This window comes from Sciurus vulgaris, assembly GCF_902686455.1.
Source record: "Sciurus vulgaris genome assembly, chromosome: 3".
NCBI lineage: Eukaryota > Metazoa > Chordata > Mammalia > Rodentia > Sciuridae > Sciurus > Sciurus vulgaris.
This window is the reverse complement of record NC_136463.1, coordinates 132,056,511-132,076,047: the sequence shown is the minus strand read 5'-3', so window position 1 is coordinate 132,076,047 and position 19,537 is coordinate 132,056,511. Positions and strand designations below refer to the sequence as shown.

The window sequence follows — 19,537 nt, the reverse complement described above, 5'->3', positions numbered from 1 at the left end:
AATAAATTACTGGGGGAAAAAATGTATTCATGGGCAATAAGCTGAAGAACAACATTATAACCAATAAAAATGCCTTCCTATACTTTTTAAATGTTTTGTTTAAAATGACTTGCTTTCATCAAATACTCAATTTGATATATGTGTGTGTGTGTGTGTGTGTGTGTGTGTGTGTGTGTGTATAAATTCTAATGTCTTCTAAGTTATGTTGTCTGCCTGAATTTAGTTCTGACTTTGTGGGACTCAAAAAACTACTGGAATAACTTTCTCATTTCTATGAATTATTTTAGTGCCTGAAATTAAGCCAGCAATACCTCTGCCTGGTCCTGAACCAAAACCAAAGCCTGAACCAGGTAAGCAAGTTTATCCTCAATGTCAAGGGTAGATTCCTTCAAGCTTCACACAACTCATGCAAATCAATAAAACACAGATGAAAGCATGCATCAAATGATTTCTAATGTCTCCATATGCTTAATATATTATTCTCTGGAAAACTAGTTACTTGAAGATTTCACAGTTACTTCAGAAAAGGCAAATAGGCCACCACACCAGGTTTCAGGAAGTAACAACGGATGCCTTGATACAATGCACTTCTCTCTACAGAAGTGAAAACAATGAAAACTCCACCCGTGGAGCCAGCACCAACCCCCATCGCTGCCCCAGTTACAGTGCCAGTGGTTGGAAAGAAAGCAGGTATTTATCCTGTAGTTCTCTTGATTAGAGTTTCTTAATTTGAAAGCAATCTTTCATTGGAACACAGAAATCACTTCAACTGTGGGGATAATGATAAATTCTTAGTTTTCTTCATCTGATATACTTTACCATCCAATCTCTCTCCCAGTGGGTGCATATGTGCTTTCACTGGATTATGCACTCCTGCAATTCATTATTTCTTTCATTTGCTTTTGGGATTAAGTAATGAAGATGTTTAAGGCTGACGAGAACTAAGGAGACAGATTCTCTGAAGGACACACATATAAGAATCCCATGGAACTCCAAATTTCCCTTGTGCCGTACAGGAATTATTGCTCATTTTTTAGAAAGACTGAATACTACATAATGTAAATGGATAATGATGGTTGACAAGATTGTGAATATACTAAATGCAATTGAATTGTATGTTTTGAGATGGCTAACATAATAAATTTTATATTAGAAAATTTTTACCACCATAAAAAAGTAAAAAATCTGTATAGCTCAGTCTTTAAATTTATATAAGGATTTAGATCAATAATTTTTTTAATTGTACTAACCTAATGGTATCACCATCTCAAATGCAAATTCAAGGTACTTATCAGTTATATATCAACTATTTAATAGTTTATCACTTAGGCAATAATTTCAAAACCATAACTGATTGATGTGTAATTATTAATCATTGATAAATACACATTCTATTCAGCACTTGGCAAGTTATTTAATCTTTTAAAATTTTTATTTAAAATTACCTCAAAATATTTTGGGTTTATTATATTTAATGACAAAAAATACACTATGTTCTTTTGCTATAGTTTAATTTTTAATATTTATGCTAGATTGTGTCACCGGTATTTACCATTTCGGCATTATTCTTACTTTTGAACTGGTATAATAGTTCAGAAAAAGGCAATTGCCATTGAGCTCATTTCCTTAGTCTTCCATGAATTTGTCTATCTGCTCAACTTAAACACAAAAAGAAAGACTTTTGGCAACTTCTGGCCCATCTCCCTTTTCCCTATATGAATTCTTTGTGAACAAAAAATTATTTCCTTGGTTTGCATAATCAACACATACAAATATATGTAAATACTTTTCATAGCTAGGCAGGAGCAAAACTCTTCTTCACAGGTTGACAGTGAGCCTCTCAGAAATGCAAAGAGACTAAAAAGGTACTTCTGAGACAATTTGTTAATACTAAATATGTTAACAATTTAGTTTGGTCCCATCAGTCTCAAAATACACCTTCTTGGAAATGTTGAAGTAATCCCATAGAAATCACATAAATAAAACCAACTTCACTTTATGCATTAATATTTATAATATAGAGTATGACTCATCCAAAGTGTTTGACTGTTGAGCATAAAATTCATCTGAAAATTGTTTAAATGCTGAGTCTTCTTTTTATTTCAGAAGCCAAAGCGCCTAAAGAGGAAGCTGCCAAGCCGAAAGGTCCCATCAAAGGTGAGATCCATTCCCCAGGACCTGTACTATAACCTTTCACTCTTTGAATTTCTGAACTTTAATGGGAAAAACATTTTCAAAATTTATAACAATCTTTATTATTTCCAATGGATTCTGTTAAAGCCAGTATGTCTTATATTTCAAATAATCTACCTCTAATATTACTCAAATGAGTATCATGTGCTATATTTTAGCATAATGAACCCTACAAGTTCATTTTCAATTTTTATTTAATTTTTTAATTTGTTATTTTTAGTTATACATGACAATAGAATGTATTTTGACATATTATTCACATGTGGAGTATAACTTCCCATTCTTGTGGTTTTACATGATATGGAGTTAACACTGGTCATGTATTCATATGTGAGCATAGGAAAGTTAAGTCCAATTTATGCTACGCAAGTTCATTTCATACATGGGATATTATACATGACAGTTAAAGTAATATGACAATAGTCTAGATATTGTATACTTAGGATTAAAACTTGAGAAAACGAAGTGCACTTATCATTTATGGAGTCCTTATGCCATCTCATTTTCCTGTTGGAAATAAGGCAATATAAAGTGATCTTTCAACTGCCTGGTCTTTAGTTTTCTGTTCTTGACTCCTAGTTGCTTTATCCAGCAGGCAGCCCAGCATGCCAAATCAACTTTTTGTTTTACTCTGAATTAGGTGTAGCCAAAAAGACTCCTTCACCAATAGAAGCTGAAAGGAAAAAATTAAGGCCAGGAAGTGGTGGGGAGAAACCTCCTGATGAAGCCCCATTCACCTACCAGCTAAAGGCTGTGCCATTGAAGTTTGTAAAAGAAATCAAAGACATTGTCTTGAAAGAAGCAGAGTCTGTGGGCTCTTCTGCAATCTTTGAGTGTTTAGTCTCCCCCTCCACTGCGATCACCACCTGGATGAAAGATGGCAGCAATATCCGAGAGAGCCCAAAGCACAGGTTCATCGCAGATGGTAAAGACAGAAAGCTTCATATCATTGATGTTCAGCTTTCTGATGCTGGTGAATACACCTGTGTTTTACGCTTGGGAAATAAAGAAAAGACCTCTACTGCTAAGCTTATAGTAGAAGGTAAGTTCCAATCTCTTGAACATGGTCTATATTAAACTTGCAAAATAAAACTTAATAGCAACTTTTCTTGTTGCTTTAGACAAAACCTTATTTTACCAAATAAGTTTTATTTCACTGAATATTTTGAATGTGTTCAAATTTATACTGCAATTCTCCATAGAACTTCCTGTGCGCTTTGTGAAAACGCTGGAGGAGGAGGTCACAGTGGTCAAAGGACAGCCATTGTACTTGAGCTGTGAGTTAAACAAAGAGCGAGATGTAGTCTGGAGGAAGGATGGGAAGATTGTGGTGGAGAAACCTGGCCGAATCGTGCCAGGCGTCATTGGCTTGATGAAGGCCCTGACCATCAATGATACAGACGACACTGATGCTGGAACTTACACAGTCACTGTGGAGAATGCCAACAACCTGGAATGTTCCTCTTGTGTGAAAGTAGTAGGTTCGTATTTGGGAGACTGAGGTGGGAGGATTGCTTGAGCACATGAGTTCGAGATAGTCTGGGCAAACATAATGAGACCCTGTCTCAGAAAAAATAAAACAACAAAAATAGTAATAGGTTAGTAAATTCCTAGGAAATTTTATTCAGTTTATTATTATGCTAAGAAAATATAAGAAAGAAATTTGTTTTGCAGTATCCAAGTATCCACCTTTGTTAAGTGGGAGACTATCCAGCATATCATAGCAGATTAATGATGTTTACTTCTATGAAATTTTTTTCTATTTCTAAAATTCACTAACAAAGTTGTTTATATTCCTCAGATCATAATCATTTTTCTTTCTGATTTCATTTTCATTCAGAGGTTATTAGAGACTGGCTGGTGAAACCTATACGAGATCAGCATGTGAAACCTAAGGGAACAGCTGTTTTCACCTGTGACATAGCAAAGGACACTCCAAACGTTAAGTGGTTCAAAGGATATGATGAGATCCCCATGGAACCAAATGATAAGACTGAGATAATCAAAGAAGGAAAAACTTTATTCCTCAAAATTAAGAATGCTATGCCAGAAGACATTGATGAATATGCAGTGGAAATTGAAGGGAAAAGATACCCTGCAAAGCTGACACTTGGAGGTATAAAAACCTTACCTGTCATTCTCAAAGATAAGTTTTATGTTTGCATAAGGCAAAATAACACACCAAAACCAAAAGAGCAAACCACTGTTAGATTGTTTAAACTGTTGTGTTACTTTGTTTCTGAACAATACAGAGCGTGAAGTCGAACTGCTTAAACCAATAGAGGATGTCACCATTTATGAGAAAGAGAGTGCAAGCTTTGATGCAGAAATCTCAGAGGCAGACATTCCTGGGCAATGGAAGCTGAAGGGAGAACTTCTGAGGCCCTCACCTGTGAGTAATTTCCTATTTTAAGTTGTCAGTATATAAAATGACTACATTCTGTATTGGGGTTCAGTATTCAGACTTGGTTTAATGATGGGGTTACTTTGGGCTTCTAAAGTCTCCAAGGAAGGAATTTGATGTTTGTGCACAAGTTGGAAAAATCTTATAAATTTGTATGACAGGAGACATTTGGTTTATATTCATTAGTAGTAATTTCTTAAACTCTATAGAAATCTGTCTGAAACATTTCTTCTCTAAGGAATTTATCTCATGTAAATGCTAAATGAAACTACTGTTTTGTAGACATGTGAGATAAAAGCAGAAGGTGGGAAGCGCTTCTTAACTTTGCACAAAGTCAAACTGGACCAGGCCGGTGAAGTCCTCTACCAGGCACTGAATGCGTGCACAACTGCCATTCTAACAGTGAAAGGTATGAGGTGTAAGAAACTCAGGGAGGGGTCAACTTCATTTCCTGGCCCTCTACATTATGAAAATCCTCATTCTTAATGTTTGATTTCCAGAAATTGAACTCGACTTTGCCGTACCCCTGAAGGATGTCACCGTTCCAGAGAAGCGACAGGCTCGATTCGAGTGTGTGCTCACCCGAGAAGCAAATGTTATATGGTCTAAGGGACCTGATATAATCAAGGCATCTGAAAAATTTGATATCATCGCTGATGGAAAGAAGCACATCCTTGTTATCAATGATTCTCAGTTTGATGATGAAGGGGTTTATACTGCCGAGGTGGACGGCAAGAAATCCTCAGCACAGTTGTTTGTTACAGGTAAGAGCTGATAAGATCTGACCATGACATCCCATGTGTAGGCACACACATCTATTACTTTAAAGATAGGACACCAAGTTCTAAAACCAACAACCAGCACCACCACTTTACTTTCACAGTGTCACACACACACACTCAAAAAAAAAAAAAAAGAAAACCACAAAACAACCTTTCCCCAAAACCCTTAACTTTTAAAATGGAGAATAGCTACATTTGAAAAGAACTAATAAATGTCATATGAAATGGGTCCCTTTACCCAGGCAGGTTAGAGTGGAATCTTTCTGTAGTAACTTGTGTTTCTGAATTCGGTAGGTATAAGACTGAAATTCATATCACCTCTCGAAGATCAGACTGTGAAAGAGGGTGAAACAGCCACTTTTGTCTGTGAACTTTCTCATGAAAAGATGCACGTAGTCTGGTTCAAAAATGATGTCAAGCTGCACACCACCAGAACAGTGCTCATGTCCTCTGAAGGCAAGACTCATAAACTGGAAATGAGGGAAGTGACACTGGACGATATATCACAGATAAAAGCTCAAGTCAAGAACCTGAGCTCCACAGCCAATCTGAAGGTCCTAGGTAAGTGCACCAGATGCACCTGGACAGTTCCTGAATGGTGAGAGGGGTGGTAATTAAGCATTTTAGACACGGTGTTCTTTAATAAACTTCAGTTTTCACATTGCTTCTGATCATATGCTGAATGGCTTTGACAGAGGCCGACCCGTATTTCACTGTGAAATTACATGACAAAACCGGAGTTGAGAAAGATGAGATCATCCTGAAGTGCGAGGTGAGCAAAGATGTGCCTGTGAAATGGTTCAAGGACGGGGAAGAGATCGCACCCTCGCCCAAGCATTCCATCAAGTCCGATGGGCTGCGTCGCATCTTGAAGATCAAAAAGGCAGAACTTAAAGATAAGGGCGAATATGTATGTGACTGTGGCACAGACACAACCAAGGCCAATGTTAACGTCGAGGGTGAGTTGACCCAAGACCTCAGATTTACCATTTCTACAATTGCTGTTTATTTGTTCAGCCAAACTAACAGAACCTTGCACTTTCAGCTCGACTGATAAAAGTGGAAAAGCCGCTGTATGGAGTAGAAGTGTTTGTTGGTGAAACAGCCCGCTTTGAAATTGAGCTTTCAGAGCCAGATGTTCATGGCCAGTGGAAGTTGAAGGGAGAGCCATTGACTGCTTCCCCTGTAAGTCAGAGCTGATGAGGTGGAGCGGGTGGCTAGGTTGTCTAGAAGGTAGAAGGTGAAGTCTTGGTGATTTGCAGACTTATTCATTCACGTGAATAACATTCTTTCTCCTAACCCTCACTCTAAACAGGACTGTGAAATCATTGAAGATGGGAAGAAACATGTTCTCGTTCTTTATAACTGCCAGCTGGATATGACAGGAGAAGTTTCCTTCCAGGCCGCCAATGCTAAATCTGCAGCCAATCTGAAAGTGAAAGGTAAGCCCCGCTCTCAGGCACTTTTCTATATTTTCGAGTCTTCATTTTAAGACCCTCATTGATCAGGGTCATGCAAGGAAGCATATTCTGACTTGATCCGCACCATCCCCTTCTTTCAGAGCTGCCCCTTATCTTCATCACGCCTCTCAGTGACGTTAAAGTCTTTGAGAAGGATGAGGCTAAATTTGAGTGTGAAGTATCCAGGGAGCCCAAAACATTCCGGTGGCTGAAAGGAACCCAGGAAATCACAGGTGATGACAAATTTGAGCTCATAAAGGATGGCACAAGGCATTCAATGGTGATCAAGTCAGCTGCTTTCGAAGATGAAGCGAAATACATGTTTGAGGCTGAAGATAAACGCACAAGTGGCAAACTGATCATTGAAGGTAAACGTTTTTATCAGCTAGGCCACCCCAACTTAATTTTTTTTTTTTTTGTCTTTGTTTTTATATTTCCTTGTTAGGGTACTGGAATTAATGAGGTTTTTTTTTTTTTTTTTTTTTTTTTTTTTTTTTTTTTTTTTTCTTTGATAGGAATCCGGCTCAAATTCCTTACGCCTCTCAAGGATGTGACAGCCAAAGAGAGGGAAAGTGCCGTGTTCACAGTGGAGCTGTCCCATGACAACATCCCAGTTAGCTGGTTCAAGAACGACCAGCGCTTACATACCAGCAAGTTGGTCTCAATGCATGATGAGGGGAAGACTCACTCAATCACGTTCAAAGACCTCTGCATGGATGACACCTCCCAAATTAGAGTAGAAGCCATGGGAATAAGTTCAGAAGCTAAACTCACTGTGCTTGGTGGGTGCTGTTGCAAAATTCATTCTATTGCATTAAATTCAACAGAAATTTGTAGAGTATCTATTACGTGAGATACTTTTCTAAGTATCTGCTGCATGAAAACAGTCCAGGCCCTTAAGAAACTGTCACCCATGTTATCAGGCTTGTGTCTAAAACACTGTTACCTAAAAGGTAGCAGAGGACTTTAATGAAGATTTTCTTGTAGGCCCACAAAATAGCCATTTAGAGTCAGAATTAAAACTCTCAATTAATTATTAAGCTGTTGTGTTTAAAAATAAAGACTTAAAAATATTTGCTATCTCCTTACTTTATCAAATTTACTTCAGAGAAATGTTTTTCAAGTTTATAATAAGAGACAGTAACAGAATTTATCTTAATAAACTTCATTTTTTTCTTGGTTCCATAATACCAAGAAGATTAAATATAAAGTCTAATAAATATTGACAATACTAAAGGAAAACTATTAACAGATTAAGAAAACAAGGTGAATCTGAAGGCTTAAAAGAAAATGAGATATAATAGTATCTAAGAAATGAGAAATTTAGTCAAATAATGAAGGAATTCAAAATTATATTGAAGCTGAGCTGTATAGTGTCTCTTAAACTACTGTTAACCTATTACAAAACATAATCAGATGGTTTAGATCTTGACAAATCCCATGCACTGATTTCCTTTCTAATATTTAGAGAACTTTTGAACCTAAATAGGTTAAATGATTGAATATCTGGTATAATTTTAAAATATACTCAGAACTCTATGAGCTACCTCTTAACTTTCCAAAAGGGTCATTTCCCTAGTTGGTTAATAAAGATTTTATTTTACTCTTATACTTTCCTTGCAGAGGGAGACCCATACTTTACAGGAAAGCTTCAAGATTACACTGCTGTGGAGAAGGATGAAGTAATTCTTCAGTGTGAAATTAGCAAAGCAGATGCACCAGTAAAATGGTTTAAAGATGGAAAGGAAATTAAGCCATCTAAAAATGTTGCTATTAAGGCAGATGGCAAAAAGCGCATGTTAATACTAAAGAAAGCCTTGAAATCAGATATTGGGCAGTATACCTGTGACTGTGGGACAGATCAGACCTCTGGAAAGCTTGACATTGAGGGTAAGGAAATTTCCATGAGTTTCACTCATGACACTGTTGGGTTATTTCCACCAACGGCTAATGTCAGCATATGCTGACCCTTCACTTTTCCAGATCGGGAAATCAAACTGGTGCGACCCCTGCACAGTGTGGAGGTGATGGAGACTGAGACGGCCCGCTTTGAAACCGAAATCTCTGAAGATGACATTCATGCCAACTGGAAACTCAAGGGAGAGGCCCTGCTCCAGACACCTGTAAGGCTATTTCTGAACTTGTCAACACCCAGAGTTGCTGTGTGAAATAAAAAAGGATAAGGGAAACGTCAGAGTACATGGAGGGCACTTTAAAACATGGCATCGGTTTCTCTATCAAACCCTAAGCCAAACAGAGATATTGGGGTCTTTGGGCTCCGTCACCTTTACACAAAATAAGTTGTTTGAATTCTGTGATGTTAACTGGTTCAAAATTATAAAGCTAAAAGAAATGTTGCTTTCCTGATAGAACCCATAACCTTTATTTCTCTAACACTGAATACATGAATATACATTTAATAAATATAATAAATATACATGAGTATGTATTTGTATAAATATATACACTCTCACCATTTATTTGTAGCATTCTTCTGATTATGGTATTCTATCCTTAGAGAAAAATCTCAAAATTATTTACTATGAAATGGTTTTCTCCTTTTTTGGTACAGGATTGTGAAATTAAGGAAGAAGGCAAAACACACTTCCTTATTTTGCACAACTGTCGCCTGGACCAGACAGGTGGGGTGGATTTCCAAGCTGCCAATGTTAAATCTAGTGCCCACCTCCGAGTTAAGCGTAAGTATTATGTATTTTGACTGCAAATTAAATATACACTTTGATGGAAAATGAATGTGTGTGAAATTAATTGGAATTATTATTTTGAAAATATCCCTAAAGTATAAAAGTATAAAGTATAAAAGCTGGTTTTTGTGTATTTACTTCTTCAACATCCTAATATAAAAATGGTTCAAATTCAAAAATTTCAAAAATGTCATTGATCTTGCCAATGGAGCAAAAGAAAATTTAGCCACTCAGATTTCCCTACTCTTCTATTCCTTTTCATTCAAGCTACATAAACAGTAAGAATCTAACTCAGAACCATTGAATATTACATCCCTCCAGTGACTGTACAAATGTAGCACCATAAAGAAAATCTTTGCTGCGTGGGCATTTCAGACTCAAGAAAGAAGGCGAGGAGCATTAGGCTTACATTTTTGGAAGGTGCAAAGTGGTTGATGGAAATGAACAGGCTATGTGACTGAGGGCCCCTCGTGCTCCCCCAATCAGAGTCTTAGTTATTTTGGAAGTCACATACCTTATGTAGCAAGAGGAACTTGACGCCTGGCAGAGAGACAGATGCAGTGCAGATTTCTTGCTGACCTTGTGCATCCCAAAGAAAGGGCCCTACAAATACCCACTCTTCGGCCACCGGCTCTCCCCTTCTCTACACCAAGGGCCACATTTCACATGGGACTCAAAAGTGTGGCCAGTCTTCTGGCTTTTTCCTTCTTGAACAAAACAACCATGGAGATTAATGGCTAAGTCTCTTTATCTTCTTGGAATTACAAAATGAGTAATGCAAAACTTTTTCTTTCCTCCCGCAAAGCACGAGTAATTGGTCTTCTGAGGCCTCTAAAGGATGTCACAGTGACTGCAGGAGAAACAGCCACCTTTGACTGCGAGCTCTCTTATGAGGATATCCCAGTGGAGTGGTACCTCAAAGGGAAGAAACTAGAGCCCAGCGATAAGGTAAAAAGCAGGCGCATGGTTGCTTCATCTTATCCTTGCTTTCTCGCTCTGGTTTTTCTTCCCTTTCGCGCATGTTTCTTATTCTTTGCTCTTTCTACTGTCCCCTTCCCTGCTTTTCCTTCTGTCCCGCCTCTCTCTCCTCTGGCCTGATTTCTACTAAAACTGTAAGGCAGATGTCAGCTATTTGTTGAATTTAACCTAATAACATTTTTACTGAAATAGAAATAATGATTTAAAGGAGAATCAGGTTTTAATTTTTGTGAAGAAAAAGCAAACACTCATTAGCTATCAATGCTACCTTATTTGATTAAGTAGAAGACAAGAAGCATCAAAAAGGCGTTTGTAACAATAGCACACATTAGGTTTTAAGACTAATTCTCTTTATGCTATCTAGTCTTCTGCATGTAAGAGGATTAGAGGAGAAGACTGGAATTCCATTTGAGGCAGTTGATCGAGTAGTTGAGATAACTTCTGAGCAGATTGGCTCTTTGAGCATGTCTCCAAAGCTATTTTTAACCCTCAAGTGCTTTGGGCTGTGGAAATTCTGGAATGCAAGTGGACTATTTAAAGTATAACTGGTGGTACTGGCAAGAAAGAAGGGTACTATGATTATTCACACATATTAACAAGTAAATACTTTAAGAAGTTTTGGTAAATAACCAGCTCCCATGATTAGATTTTAATAAGTAAAAACTGAGGCAATTATTTAGATAGTCCCAAATATAATTTATCTAAATTGACTGAGGTATTTTACACTCCTCCCCCCAAAACAATGCATGTGTTTAAATGATCATGATCATTCACCATTAATTTTGAAATTAGATATACAGAAAATGTCCAGCATGCTTTGGAAGGAGAGCACAGGATAGTACATTGTTCTGCAATATTTTAGAAATAATAAATGTGTACCAAGGATTCAATACAAACTTTGAAGACTTAAAAAACAATAAAGGGGATTCAATTTAACAAGAACCAGATTGAAATAGTAGAAGATAGTGCCTTTGAACAAATGTCCAAAAACAAACAGAAAAAACTAGTCATCTACAGAAGAAACTAAAGGGTAGTTCAATAACACTGATCTGGTGGATAAGTTCTGCCAGTCATCCAGACTGTGATGGCCAGTTGGTCTCCTTTTTTTACCAGCTAGAAAAAGCAGCAGTACATTCCAACTAGAGCATGAGAATTAATTTGCTGAACACTTTCTTTACAGCAAAGTCTTAAATACTGATTTGGGTGACGGGGCAGCTCCACCTTCAAGCTTGCTTTTAAAATGTACATTTTTTTTTTTTCCTGTTAAGTGTAGTTTAATTCATTTCATGTCTAGCAGTTGAGAAGTGATTGATTTTTCATGATTTTTTCTAGATCTGTAAATTCTTGAAATTGCTTAAGGATAAGTGGTATTACTCTAGTGTTACTAAATATCTTTTGGTCAAATTGAGAGATTTTTACTAAAAGATCTTTTTAAAAAATCAGTTCTAGTTCTAATAAAAACCATACCATTTAAATTTTTTAAAAATGTAGATACCTATGTTTCTTTTCTCAAAAATAATATTTCATCATTAAACTTTTTTTCTGAAATTAGGATCAGTTCACTATAATTCTAGAAGGCTCCTATTTTTCCTTTGACATAGGAATTTTAATCCTTACTCTAGCTTCTCAAAATATATCATCTTTTTTATGAACTTACTCTTTTTTTTTTTACACAAAAGCATTTAATTTCTTTTTGGAATAAAATCTAGACAACAATTCACATATATTTTTGGGTATTTCAAAATATGAAAATACCTAACATACAAAATAAAGACAGAATTTTAAAGGCTGTGAGAGAAAAGAATGAACTTACTCTAAACATTACTGAAATGTCTCTTTTTAAAAAGAAATATCAACTTATGAATTTGAATCATAATAAAATGATTTTATGAAATTTTTCAGGTTTTATTTAAATTGTGTCTTCTAGAATAAACTTGTCCTAGTCAATTTAGGCCTTGAATCTTAGTTTTCTGCAGAATCTTTAGTTTCTGAAAACTTCAACCACCAACCAAAACAAAAACAGTTTATAGAAATAGGTACTGGGAAGAGAAAATTTTATAAATAAGCTATTCATAAGCTATTTTTGTTTGTCTTTTGGGGTTTTGTTGTTTTTGACAATCAGAAAGAACTAAGTTCTAAATGACATTTGATAATTTTGTCTTTGAAATTAATAGTTTGGTCAGTTATTATGCCTACTGCATTAAAACAGTATATTTTCATTATAAGTTAATATTTTAAAACATCTAATACTGTCCTGACATAATCTGCAAGATCTTTGGCATTCATTTTATTGGTTGGTTTTTGTAAGATTTGTTTCCTCTTTTTTTAACATAGTAAAAATAATAACTCCATTGTATATGAACTATTTATTGAGAACCATTATGAGCAATATACTTGGTGGCAGAGAATATTCTAGAGTAGCCTCAGAAGAATTCAGATGATAAAGCAATGTGTAAATAGATCAAATATGTATATGCATGGGTTAGAAATTGAGATACTTTTTAAAGTAGCCATATTTTGCAGTTGAAAATTGATATTCAAAATGTATATTGAAATGTCACTAATAATTTTTCTAATACCATGTCCCAGATATGATGTGTTCCCAGATCGTATCTTAGTTACAATTCCCTCTGTTTTTTGTTTTTTGGTTTTTTTTTTTTTTCCTGTTGTTGTTGTAGTTGTTGTTCTTTATTTTGTTTTCTGGCTGTTCTCAATTACTAAGGTAATTAGAGTAATTATATAAAGGTAACTATGAAAGGCTCATATGTCTTTAGGGATTAAAAACTACTAGGTAAAATCATTTTTAAATACATATGTGCTATTGAGATGATTATAAAACAACTTGGGTCACTTTTAAATCATTTATCTAAATGAGTAAATGAGCCTATTTATAATGTTTCATGTCTTCTTATACTGCACTTTTCTAAAAAACCAACTAGGTGGTCACACGTTCAGAAGGAAGAGTTCATACACTTACCCTGAGGGATGTCAAGTTAGAAGATGCTGGTGAAGTCCAACTAACAGCAAAAGATTTTAAAACTCAAGCCAACCTCTTTGTTAAAGGTAATAATTATAAGGCTTATTTTTAAATCTATCTATACTGCAGGAGACTTGAAAATAATGCCAACTCTCAATTATCTATATATCATGGATCATTAACATATGCAAAAGTCTTTTTATCTTTTAGCCTAACAAAGTACTTCACAGACTACTTTTTAAAAAATGTCAAAATTGACTAATGTAGCTTGGCATGATGGGGTACACCTCTAATCCCACTTATTTGGGAGGCTGAAGCAGAAGGATTGCAAATTCAAGACCAATCTCAGTACTTACTTAGCTAGACCCTTTCTGAAAAAAATTAAAAGTGCTGGAGATGTGCTTCAGTGGTAAAGTGTTCATGTGTGATGCCCTGGCTCCAATTCCCAGTACCATAAGAGAATAAAAATATAAAAAAGAAAAGAAAAAAATTGGATTGCCTAGGTTTTGCTATCTGTGTTTATCCCTAATTTTTAATTGCACACATTTGAGTTAAAAAGAAAAAAAAAAAGCAGCTGGAGGAAAAAATATCATCAAACTAGGTATCCATTGCTTAATAAGCCAAGAGTTGGCTATTATTTCCTTGATGTTACTTTTTTAAAATGATTTTCCTCTGTGTTATAAATAATGATAAGACATCATTATTGGAGGAAAACATCTGAGTGTAATCAAAACTTATAAGTGAACAAACAGCACAGAAAAAGCCCTGGAGATGCCAGAGGAAAGTTGAGGAGGTACTAAAACTCTTGGAGAAGAAAGGAGAAATTCTCTGGCTAATAAGTATGATTCTTTCAGAACCCCCAGTTGAATTCACTAAACCTCTTGAGGACCAGACGGTCGAAGAGGAAGCCACTGCAGTACTGGAGTGTGAAGTATCCAGAGAAAATGCTAAGGTGAAATGGTTCAAAAATGGAACAGAAATCCTCAAAAATAAGAAGTATGAAATTGTGGCTGATGGCAGGGTCAGAAAACTTATTATACACGGCTGTACTCCAGAGGATATCAAAACATACACTTGTGATGCTAAGGATTTTAAGACTTCCTGTAACCTGAATGTCGTGCGTAAGTATTCTTACACAGGATTTGTCATTTGCAAACTCTTTGTAACAGCAACAGCAACAACAACAAAAACACTTTTGCATGCCCTTCTTGGCTTGATCCCATTTCTTGGCAATTTATCATGTTGACACTGACCTAATCTGATCCTTTATGTGTTTTTTTAAGTCTGTATGCTGTATCTGCTCTGATAGGACATTGATCCCTTTTCCCTATACTGCTTTCCTCTCAGAGCAGATTCGCTCTTTAAACCTGCTATTTGAATACCCGATATGGCTGAGGCCAAAGTGAATGCAAAAGAAAAGTAGAGACCCCTGATTTTAAGAAAGTGAAAGTGATTTCCATATAGAAGGAAAATGAATTTTCAGCATGGGGAATAAATGGATATGAGCATGAAATTTCAGTTTAAATAGAAGCACGTTTGGGATTACTATAATGTGATAAAGCCCATTTACATAATTCAATCTCAGATAAGAATGAATGAGAAGCCAGGCTCGAGGTTGCTCACTTGTAATCCCAGTGGCTCTGGAGGCTGAGGAAGAAGGATTGCAAGTTCAAAGCTAACATCAGCAAAAGTGAGGTGCTGAGAAACTCAGTGAGACCCTGTCTCTAAATAAAATATAAAATAGAGCTGGGGATGTGGCTCAGTGGTCAAGTGCCCCTGAGTTCAATCCCTGGTAACCCCCCAAGGGAAAAAACAAACAAACAAACAAAAAAAGAATGGATGAGAAGATGGAGCATATCTTTGATTCTTTGAATGAAGAATTCTAGCATTACTTCTTCTCCTGGTCAAAAATAGCATCTTTACATTTCTCAGTGCATATTTTTGCGCAGTCTTTGTTTAGTTTAATTGCATCTTGTCTGTCAACAGGTACAACCTAGTGTCTTTGGTTGTGCTTCGTGCATCTTCTATTGTGCTGTTCTTTTTATTTCATGGTTGCTCTGCTTTAGCTTAAGTCAGAGTAGCTTCTTGGGTTTCCTTCTTCTTCTTGTCATCTACCTCCACTCCAAGAAGGCCCAGCTGCAATGGCCTATCTTCAAGCCTGTCAGCCAACATTTGTCCCAGGATCTCTCTGATCAAGAAGGGTCATCTCAGAAAGGACTCACAAGGAGATCTGAAAGGAGGAAGGGCAAGGAGGCAGCTGTCCACCCCATACAGCAGTTGAATGACTTCTGGAGATAAATGAAACAACAGATAGAAAATAACAAATCACTCTCCCATATACAACACACTGTTTATCATGCCAATAGATTTTTTTGCCTGACTTATATGTGACATCTTTGCAGCCAAGTTTAAAAAAAAAAAGCTGGATGTAAGGGATTTCAGTTACTCATGCCTCTTAGCTGATCACAGTGCTTCAAGCTGTATTACCACTGAATTCTACTAATTTCTCAAAAAGTATGCTGGTTACCTTAAATAAGAAAACATTTCTTTTCTACTGGTATTTTCTTTGACAAACAATATCTTTCAATTCTGGCATATTATCAATGAAGACTTTTTTTCAGTTATCATTCAAAAGAATGGACATATAGTATGATACATAATCTTATGTAAACTACAGAGATATAGAAAAAGCAAAGCATCATGTCTGAAAGGCAACTCCAACTGATTTCAAAGTTAGTTGTAGTAACCTATTAAGATGCAAAGACCTTGCCAAAGGCTTTTTTTTTTAAATACATACCATAGTAATGTCAAATAAATTTCCAGAAACCTTGTTTTTTATTGTGATGACGTTCTTTTACAGCTCCTCATGTGGAATTCCTAAGACCACTCACTGATCTTCAAGTTAAAGAAAAAGAAATGGCTCGGTTTGAGTGTGAAATTTCCCGAGAAAATGCTAAGGTATATGATTATACCTGTTATTCTGTATTGTCAAATAACATGTTTACTTTTGGTCTAGCCAAAATGGAAAAATAAATTAGGAAACTTTCTCTGACCACCACTTTACTTTTAAAGATTATTTTCATATGAAATACATACTTAATTGTTCTCTTTTTAGTATTGTTCATTTACTATTGCTTGAAAAACATTGGACACAAAATCAAGAGATTTGAAGATTATTATCTGGGATCATACAGAACTGCTGTTTTCTTAGATCAAAAACAATCCAATATCAGCAGTTTCATGTCACAACTAAGTGCTTCTTTTTGCCATTAACTACCAAAACAAGATCCTTTGAGTCTCAGTTTACACATCAAAGGAATTGGTCTGTGTTATGTCCAAGGCCCTCTACTATTTGATTCCATTATTTTTAATAACTGATAATAGTATCATAGAAACTCACTTCACAGTAATTAATAACATTTTTCTTGCTTTTTATATTTATCTCTACCACCCTAATCCTTTGTTATATTATAAAGTCATGTTGGTTGCTTTCAGAAAAATTTAAGATCATAGTTCCTCTTAACAACACCCATGTGAAGGAACAGCATGAAAACTGATTTTTTAAAAAAAATCTATCTTAAATACAGGTCCAGTGGTTTAAAGATGGTGCTGAAATTAAAAAGGGCAAAAAATATGACATCATATCTAAGGGAGCAGTGCGTATTCTTGTCATCAATAAATGTCTGTTAAATGATGAGGCAGAATATTCCTGTGAAGTAAGGACAGCAAGAACTTCTGGCATGCTGACAGTCCTAGGTAAGAGGGAGGGCTATCTGCTGAAAATCTGCAGTTAAGAAAACATCATTTCCAGTGGAGCTCAATCTTTTTTCATACTATCTTGCAGAAGAAGAAGCTGTCTTTACAAAAAATCTTGCCAACATTGAAGTTAGTGAAACAGACACAATAAAGCTGGTTTGTGAAGTCTCCAAGCCTGGAGCAGAAGTGATCTGGTACAAAGGGGATGAAGAGATCATTGAAACAGGAAGATATGAAATACTTGCTGATGGAAGGAAGAGAATTCTGGTCATTCAGAATGCTCACCTTGAGGATGCCGGTGACTACAACTGTCGCCTCCCAAGTTCTCGAACTGACGGCAAAGTCAAAGTACACGGTAGGAAGATTACAGTGCATAATATTGCATAGCATCTATTTTCAACAATTCATACTTGTTACATTTAAGGTACAAATACATGGGTTTTAATATCTTGCAACTTTGTCTTTCTAGAACTTGCTGCTGAATTTATCTCAAAGCCTCAAAATCTTGAAATACTTGAAGGAGAAAAGGCTGAATTTGTCTGCACTATATCAAAGGAAAGCTTTGAAGTTCAGTGGAAGAGGGATGATAAGACACTTGAGCCTGGAGATAAATATGACATTATTGCTGACGGCAAAAAGAGGATCCTCGTTGTCAAAGATGCCACACTACAAGATATGGGCACCTACGTGGTCATGGTTGGAGCTGCCCGAGCCGCAGCTCACTTGACAGTAATTGGTAAGTCTGTTGTTGAACTTTGTGTCTGTTTGCATTTGAATGGTCCTCCTTCCTACTATAAGTTCTTATTGGTTGTTTCCAGAAAAACTTAGGATCATAGTTCCTCTAAAAGACACTCGTGTGAAGGAACAACAAGAAGTTGTCTTCAACTGTGAAGTCAATACTGAAGGTGCCAAAGCCAAATGGTTCAGAAATGAAGAAGCCATATTTGACAGTTCAAAATACATTATTCTCCAAAAAGATCTGGTCTACACCCTCAGAATTAGAGATGCACGGTTAGATGACCAAGCCAACTATAATGTGTCTCTGACCAATCACAGAGGTGAAAATGTTAAAAGTGCAGCCAATCTAATAGTTGAAGGTAAGTGATTCATATAGTATTAGAGATTTTTTCCATCAATTTCTGTTATAGAAAATTAATATCAACATTATTCTTCTCCCTTACAACAGAGGAAGATCTCAGGATTATTGAACCTCTTAAAGATATTGAAACAATGGAGAAGAAATCTGTCACATTCTGGTGCAAGGTTAATCGTCTCAATGTAACACTGAAGTGGACCAAAAATGGAGAAGAAGTGGCTTTTGACAACCGTATATCATACAGAATTGATAAGTACAAGCACTCGCTAATCATTAAAGACTGTGGCTTCCCAGATGAAGGTGAATACATTGTCACTGCTGGACAAGATAAATCTGTTGCTGAGCTGCTGATTATAGAAGCCCCAACAGAATTTGTGGAACACCTGGAAGACCAGACAGTCACTGAGTTCGATGATGCTGTCTTCTCCTGCCAGCTCTCCAGAGAGAAAGCAAATGTGAAGTGGTACAGAAATGGGAGAGAAATCAAGGAAGGCAAAAAGTATGCAAGTCTTCTTACTCTTTATTTCTAGAGCTGTCTATACTCTTTTGACAATTTAGTGATTATTATGCAGGCTAACCAATAATCCAATCTCTTCCTTAGATACAAATTTGAAAAAGATGGTAGTATCCATAGACTCATCATAAAAGACTGTAGGCTGGATGATGAGTGTGAATATGCTTGTGGAGTAGAAGACAGGAAGTCTCGAGCCAGACTTTTTGTGGAAGGTATGTATTAAATAAAACATAATTCTAATATTAGTGACTGATTTTTTAGAACTATTAATCAAAATCAAAATATATTTGTACTTACTTTACATTTACTTTCCAGAAATCCCAGTTGAGATCATCAGGCCTCCTCAAGACATTCTTGAAGCCCCTGGTGCTGATGTTGTCTTTTTTGCTGAGCTCAACAAAGATAAGGTGGAAGTCCAGTGGCTACGAAATAACATGGTTGTTGTCCAGGGTGATAAACACCAGATGATGAGTGAAGGAAAGATACACAGGCTACAGATTTGTGATATTAAGCCCCGTGACCAGGGTGAATACAGATTTATTGCCAAAGACAAAGAAGCCAGAGCTAAACTTGAACTAGCAGGTATGTCTCTTTCTTTTATTCTAAAGTATTCTGACAGATAATATTAAAATATTATCACAGATAATACAGAGATTTCATATTTTACAGTTA

At 36.1% G+C, this 19,537-nt stretch overlaps 1 protein-coding gene across 1 annotated transcript in view; it reads left to right on the top strand.

Moving 5' to 3' along the window:
* TTN (titin) overlaps positions 1-19,537 on the top strand; it is a 265,677-nt gene that overhangs the window by 154,706 nt on the left and 91,434 nt on the right. The window contains exons 159-187 of the mRNA XM_079130304.1: positions 288-350; positions 601-690; positions 2,107-2,157; positions 2,834-3,235; positions 3,396-3,674; positions 4,034-4,309; positions 4,446-4,585; positions 4,880-5,006; positions 5,098-5,361; positions 5,674-5,940; positions 6,075-6,338; positions 6,425-6,564; positions 6,695-6,821; positions 6,941-7,207; positions 7,355-7,621; positions 8,463-8,729; positions 8,823-8,962; positions 9,412-9,538; positions 10,350-10,492; positions 13,462-13,585; positions 14,354-14,620; positions 16,360-16,457; positions 17,087-17,255; positions 17,344-17,610; positions 17,725-17,991; positions 18,074-18,352; positions 18,442-18,850; positions 18,953-19,077; positions 19,181-19,447. Of these exons, the coding sequence (XP_078986430.1) occupies positions 288-350; positions 601-690; positions 2,107-2,157; positions 2,834-3,235; positions 3,396-3,674; positions 4,034-4,309; positions 4,446-4,585; positions 4,880-5,006; positions 5,098-5,361; positions 5,674-5,940; positions 6,075-6,338; positions 6,425-6,564; positions 6,695-6,821; positions 6,941-7,207; positions 7,355-7,621; positions 8,463-8,729; positions 8,823-8,962; positions 9,412-9,538; positions 10,350-10,492; positions 13,462-13,585; positions 14,354-14,620; positions 16,360-16,457; positions 17,087-17,255; positions 17,344-17,610; positions 17,725-17,991; positions 18,074-18,352; positions 18,442-18,850; positions 18,953-19,077; positions 19,181-19,447 (5,973 nt within the window). The remainder of the gene's footprint in view (positions 1-287; positions 351-600; positions 691-2,106; positions 2,158-2,833; positions 3,236-3,395; positions 3,675-4,033; positions 4,310-4,445; positions 4,586-4,879; positions 5,007-5,097; positions 5,362-5,673; positions 5,941-6,074; positions 6,339-6,424; positions 6,565-6,694; positions 6,822-6,940; positions 7,208-7,354; positions 7,622-8,462; positions 8,730-8,822; positions 8,963-9,411; positions 9,539-10,349; positions 10,493-13,461; positions 13,586-14,353; positions 14,621-16,359; positions 16,458-17,086; positions 17,256-17,343; positions 17,611-17,724; positions 17,992-18,073; positions 18,353-18,441; positions 18,851-18,952; positions 19,078-19,180; positions 19,448-19,537) is intronic.